Source organism: Octopus sinensis, linkage group LG10, assembly GCF_006345805.1.
Source record: "Octopus sinensis linkage group LG10, ASM634580v1, whole genome shotgun sequence".
Classification (NCBI taxonomy): Eukaryota; Metazoa; Mollusca; class Cephalopoda; order Octopoda; family Octopodidae; genus Octopus; species Octopus sinensis.
The window spans coordinates 40587436-40594147 of NC_043006.1; the positions used below are offsets into that span (position 1 = coordinate 40587436).

A 6712-nucleotide genomic window follows, 5' to 3' on the forward strand; every position below is an offset into this window, starting at 1 on the left:
AGAAGGCACAGAGGTCTATGTGTGGTGCTGGAGTGGAGCACTTTGGAACCGAATGCAGGAGACTGTATAAACACCACCAACATGGCTGTTTTTCAGAGTCACTCTCAATGCCCTCACTACCACAAGATCTGCCTATCTTGTATCGGTCTTGCAACCAAGTCTGCTCCCATGAGAAGCAATGTGTGGCAGGCAGAGAAGGATGAATGTCTTGGATCAACACTGTCATCACGTTTGATGGGTTGTTATAAGCAAGTAAGATTACTGAATAAATCTACAGTTGAAATAATATTTTTCTAAATCTCTTAGAGAGATTTATGCAGTAGCAGCATGATAAAAAAATATATCATTTCTATTTTCAAAAATCAGTGAATTTATTTCACTTGTAATATATATGTTTTCAAAAGCAGATAGGTATCGACATCTAGCAAGTCATGCTACTCCAGACTGATGATGAGCAATGACTCTGAAACTAGTCTCTGGATGCTGGCTTTGCTGGGTGGAGGTGCTTATCTCCACTTTGGGAACATAAGGACACGGGAAATGTGTCAAGTCCAATCAGAAACGGTGTTACCTAGGGCTAAATAACAGTAGCATTCTTCCCTTTTATGGGACTGTCACATTAAGTTGACAACATACTATCACTTTAAATCTACAGTTTTTTGAAAATATAATAAAAACTTACCTGGAATTACAGAGCACGCAGTTTTACAGTGATGTACGTCTGCTGCTACACAATCCCCGTTTTTACGAATACATTTTTCTGAAAATGGTTTCAGTAAAACAATCATAGGGAACAAAAGAGGAGGAACAAATTGTTTTCTTTATGATTAATTTTCTTCTTTTTTAATTTTACAAATTTTTTACAATGCAGCAAATATTTAACATTCAAATGTCTGACTTTTATGGAAGATTATTTTATTATGCAAATCACGAAATGCATTTTTTTTTTGTATGAAAATTTCCCAAAATTAATCTAAAACTCAAGATTTTTTGATGGGGTAGTGCTGTCTCACTGGCTCCCGTGCCAGTGGCATGTAAAGGGCACCATTCAAGCATGGTCGATGCCAGTGCTGCGTGTGACTGACCCTCGTGCCAGTGACATGTAAAAAGTACCCACTACACTCTTGGAGTGGTTAGCATTAGGAAGAGCATCCAGCTGTAGAAACTTTGCCAGTTTGGATTGGCACCTGATGCAGCCTTCTTGCTTGCCAGTCCTCAGTCAAAACATCCAACGACATTAAATGACGATGATGATGATGATGATGAATTAGATATGGTGTCCATCATATGTCCAATTGTGTGGAGGTACATGGCCTAGAGGTAAGAGCAGTGGACTTGCGGTCGAAGGATCGCAGGTTTGAATCTCAGACCGGGTGATGTGTGTGTTTATGAGCGAAACACCTAAGCTCCACGCAGCTCTGGCAGAAGGTAATGGCGAACTTCTGCTGAATCTTTCACTACAACTTTCTCTTACTCTTTCCTCCTACATCTTGCAGCTCACCTGTGACAGACGGGCGTCCCATCGAGGTGGGGAATCTATACACCAAGGAAACTGGGAAACCGGCCCTTATGAGCCAGGTACGGCTCGAGAAGGAACAAACAAATATGTGTAATTATATATTTTATGTCTCCTTTTTCTAGAAACAGGAAGAATAAAAACTAAGATCGTTGTTGAGAAAAAGTCAGTTGCAAAGAAGGGTTGGAAGCCATCTGAGTAATAGGAAAATGTTACCTATATCAGTGGGTTCCAAACTTTTACCAGCTGCCACCCCTTTGACACCCAGGCCACATTCCTAGCGTCCCCATCCCAACTAACCATCACAAACATAAACCTCTTTCTGAAGCAAATTCAAAGCAACTGTATTTCACAAATAAAACTTAACCTAATGAACCCATTATTTTGTTGTTTTTACATGAATTGCCACCCCATTATCACCCCACTTTTTACTTGAATCACTACCCCATTATCGCCCCAATTGGAACCTTCAACCACCTCCAGGGGGACCAGTGACCATTATCATGATGATTCACACAAGCTATCAAAATGCTGAGATCACAACTGCTACTCAATGCTCTATGACAGTGTTCCACAGTATTTCTCATCCATCTTATTCTCCCGACCTTGCTCCTTCAGACTACCATTTGTTTCGTAGTTTATGGAATCATTTGGGAGACATAACTTTCGCAAGCCAAGAAGAGGTCGAAACTGACATTTCAGAGTTCTTCACTTTGAAACCAAAAGAGTTATAAATTGATGGGATTAAAAAGCTTTTAAATAGATGGAAGGAAATCATAAATAATCAGGAAAAGTATATTGATGATTAAATTTCAATTAAATATAATATTTGATTACTTGATTTCTTTATTCAAAATTCAGACAGAACTTATGGGATGACCTGATCTCCCTCTCTTCTCTCCCCGCATGACTGGTGTTCGGCCAAGCCTGATCTTTCTTTCTTGGTTCAGCCATCGTCTGTGCAACAGCTATATTCCTCCCTGTGCCTGTGAAATCTTGTATCCCTGCCATAAGGCTTTATTTCCACACACACCTGCTTAATTTAATTCGTCCTTAGTCAAAAACATCTGTTGTTATGTCCTGTTACTTGTTTAAAATCTTTTTTTTTTTCCGTCCTTGTTTTCGTATACATTCGCTGCTTTTTTTCTAAGGAATCTAATGCTCATAGCTTAGATTTTCTTTGGGGCTGGCCAGATCGGAGCCATCTAGAGTATAACCAGCCAAAATTGCAAAGATAATCTGGAACTCGACTGAGGAAAGAAAACTCCGAATGACTCATCCATGTTTTCTTTGTATCGTCTATCTGGATGTTTTGTTGTCCATTTTTTGTATCACCTGTCTGGATGTTTGTGTTCTTGTCCCATTCTGTATTTTTTATATATATATCATCATCATCATCATCATCATCATCATCATCATCATCATTTAACGTCCGCTTTCCATGCTAGCATGGGTTGGACGGTTCAACTGGGGTCTGGGGAGCCGGAAGGCTGCACCAGGCCAGTCAGATCTGGCAGTGTTTCTACAGTTGGATGCCCTTCCTAACGCTAACCACTCCGAGAGTGCCACCGACACAGGTGCCAGACGAGGCTGGCGAACGGCCACGCTCGGATGGTGTTTTTTATGTGCCACCGACACAGGTGCCAGATGAGGCTGGCAGATGGCCACGCTCGGATGGTGCTTTTATGTGCCACCGACACAGGTGCCAGATGAGGCTGGCGAACGGCCACGATCGGATGGTGTTTGTTACGTGCCCACAGCATGGAGGCCAGTCGATGCGGTACTGGCTACGGCCACGTTATATTTATATATATAGCTGTGATCTTGGAACTTAATGTTCAACCAATTATAGCACTAACCCAGTGTACCTATTCATTTAAATCACAAGTGAACTAAAGCCCTCATATTCTTTACGTATATATATATATATATATATATATATATATATATAATATATATATATATATATATATATATATATTATATATATATACACATATATATCTCTATTATAAAAGGCAGATTTTATCTGCCTCCCTTTGGGAGTTATACAAATCTACAATATAGGATTTCTTCAATTACAATTTACCTAGCAGTTTTGAGAGTACAAGGCATCGCGTCATGCCAGGTCCAGTTTTTTAAAATTTAAACTCCAATTAAGCAAAATTTACAGAAAACTTACATTCTGGTGTGTGTGTCAAATGCTTTTCTTAGTCTGGTTTACAGCACACGCAAACGCACACACACAGTGGGCAAGGAATAAAATGAAAGTAATTCACTTACTGTAGTGAGTGATTCTTTCACTCTGCCTCCCACTCCTCTTTAGACACATAGAAAAAACTTTTATTTTTTTACATAAGTAATGAGAGCGAAAGAGACTAAGAGAAAGCGATTGTATGACGAGGGAAGTTCCTTTGAAGTTACCGTGCATGGGACTCATTGATGTACATGTGTGTGTGTGTGTGTTTGATGGAGTGTGGGAGAGACAGACAGTATGTTGTGTAAGTGAAGTGCTTCTGTTAGTGTGTGTGAAGAGACAGAGAGAGTAATGTGTGAAAGAGAGAGATAACTGAAATTTTTTACTCGGTTTATGTGTATATATGTATGTATGCATGTATGTGTGTGTGTGTGTGTATGTATGTATTATATATAAAAGAAAGGTTGTGTGTCTGTCTACTCCGATTTAGATTCCTAACTACTCCCACATTTTGCGATGCAGTTTACCAAAACCGGGTATCTTATAGTCGTGATTCATATCGAGCCCTTCTGGGTATTAGCGCGCGTCTACGATGAGTCTATGATTTTACAAATAATTTACCATCATTTTTTTCCATTTTAATGCATTTTTTAAAAATAAACGGAAGTAACTCTCAAACTTCACACCAATATGCGTGCTCATATGCGACGTAATATCACATCACCAGCATTTCCTCACACCCTCCTTGCACTTGGCGAAGGCAAAATACCAGGGGATGAAAATGGTAATATTGCCATCGATTCCATTTGTACCATTGTTAAGACGCCTTCTGATCTCAGAGATGCAGTGTTCCCAGATTTACAAGCTAATTATCAGAATATGGATTGGATTGGCAAAAAGGCTATACTGGCCCCGAGGAATATAAAACTGTTCACCATATTAATGATGAAATGCTAAAACTCATTCCTGGGGAAGTCGATGTATATCAGTCTATCGATACAACTCCTGACCCAGAGGACGTCATCAACTATCCAATAGAGGTACTCAATTCCTTTGAGCACCCCGGACTACCACCACACTTTCTCAAACTTAAAGTTAGTGCCCCTATAATGCTCATCAGAAATTTGGTTCCCCCAAAACAATGCAATGGCACACGTTTGGCGTTAAGTCCTTATCTCCCACCGTAAGCTTATTTCAATATTTGCCTGAATAATCATCATAATTCAGTGCAATCATTAACAGTACTTTCAAGCAATTCAGCCCCGAGCAATGCCGGGCAATTCTGCTAGTATATACATATATATATATACATATATATATGTATATACATATATATATATGTATATATGTATATATATATATATATATTCATATATATATACATATATATATACACATATAGATACATACATATATACATACATATATATATGTATATGTATATAAACATATATATATATACATATACATATACATATATATATTCATAAATATATATATATATATATATAAATATATATATGTATATTCATATATATACATCTTTCTATCTATCTATCTATTTTCTATCTATCTATCTATCTATATATATATATATATATACACACACACACACACACACACACACACACACACACACACACACACACATACATACAAACCTCTTACCAAACAGTCATGTCTGCATCCATCCATGCCTACTCTTCCAGAAAAAAAAGTAAGACCACATTTGATTATGCAGTCCTAGATACATACATACATATATAAATCAAAAGACGAGTGAGCTGTTCATACTTGGAAGGACATTTATCACATAATATCCTTTATCAAATTTGAACATTAAACAACAACAACAACAACAATACTAACAAGCAAACAATAATGATGACAATAACAACAACAACAATCACAAAAACAACAAAAAAGAAAATATCTTACTTGAGTGAGTCAGAGAGATGAAATTGAATAAACCAAAAATAAAAAGGGAAACCATGGACACTGATGCGATCTTCATGTCTTCAGGGTTCTTCACTATGATCCAAATTCCTCAAAAGTTTTCAACTGACAAATGCCAAATGACAATGAAGATCTTTCAACAGATTTCGGAGAATCTCATTAAAGCATTTTAATTTTCGTTTCCTGTTACAGTGCGTATGTGTGTGTGTGTGTGTCTGTATGTGTGTGCCTCTGTGTGTGTGTGTGTGTGTGTGTGTGTGTGTGTGTGTGTGTGTGTGTGTGGCGCGTGTGTCTGTCCGTCTGTCTGTTGTTCTTTTCCTCGAATATTCATCCGGGTTTGATTACAGCATTCATAAATTGTTAGTGATGTTGATGTTAATGCTGTTGCGGATGGTGGTGGTGGTGGTGGTGGTGGTGGTGGCGGTGGTGGGTGACTTAAGTGCTAGTGGGGAAGTCTGCGGTGGAGTTGGTGTTAGTAAGTGTGCTGGCGGTGAATTTTGTGGTCGTCTTCATATTGGAAGTGTTACTGTTTGTGATAATGCTTTTAGTGGTAGGGGTTAGAGTAGTGGTGGTGATGGTGGTGGTGCTGGTGCTGGTGGCGGTGATAGTGGTGGTGCTGGTGCTGGTGCTGGTGGCGGTGATAGTGGTGGTGGTGGTGCTGGTGATGGTGGTGGTGGTGTTGGTGGTTGTGGTGATGGCGGAGGCGGTGGTGGAAGAGGCGGTGGCGACGGTGGTGGCGGCAGTGGCGGTGGTGGTGGCAGTGGTGGTGGTGGTAATGGTAGTGGTGGGGGTGCTGGTGGTGTAGGTAATAGTGGTGGTGATGGTAGTAATGATACTGATGGCAGCGGAAGTGGTGGTAATGGTGGTGGTAGTGGTGGTATTTAGTGGTGGAGTTTATATTGGTGGTGGTATTGGTGGTGGTGTTAGTGGTGGAGGTAATAGTGGTGGTGGTGGTCGTCATCGTCGTCGTTGTCGTCGTGGTAATTTTGGTGGTGGTGGTGGTGGTAGTGGTGGTGGCAGTGATGGTGGTAATGGTAGCGGTA

General features: G+C 39.7%; 1 protein-coding gene across 2 annotated transcripts in view; it reads right to left on the reverse strand.

Moving 5' to 3' along the window:
* Positions 1 to 5908, reverse strand: part of LOC115216725 (receptor-type tyrosine-protein phosphatase alpha-like) — a 60942-nt gene extending 55034 nt beyond the window's left edge. The window contains exons 1-2 of one of the 2 annotated variants that reach the window (XM_029786265.2): positions 5652 to 5908; positions 683 to 760 (exon numbers count right to left, since the gene is read on the reverse strand). In XM_029786265.2, coding sequence (XP_029642125.1) covers positions 683 to 760; positions 5652 to 5727 — 154 coding nt within the window. In that variant the 5' untranslated portion in view covers positions 5728 to 5908. The remainder of the gene's footprint in view (positions 1 to 682; positions 761 to 5651) is intronic. The other variant, XM_036506592.1, reaches the window with a different exon arrangement.
* Between the last annotated feature and the right edge of the window lie 804 nt (positions 5909 to 6712).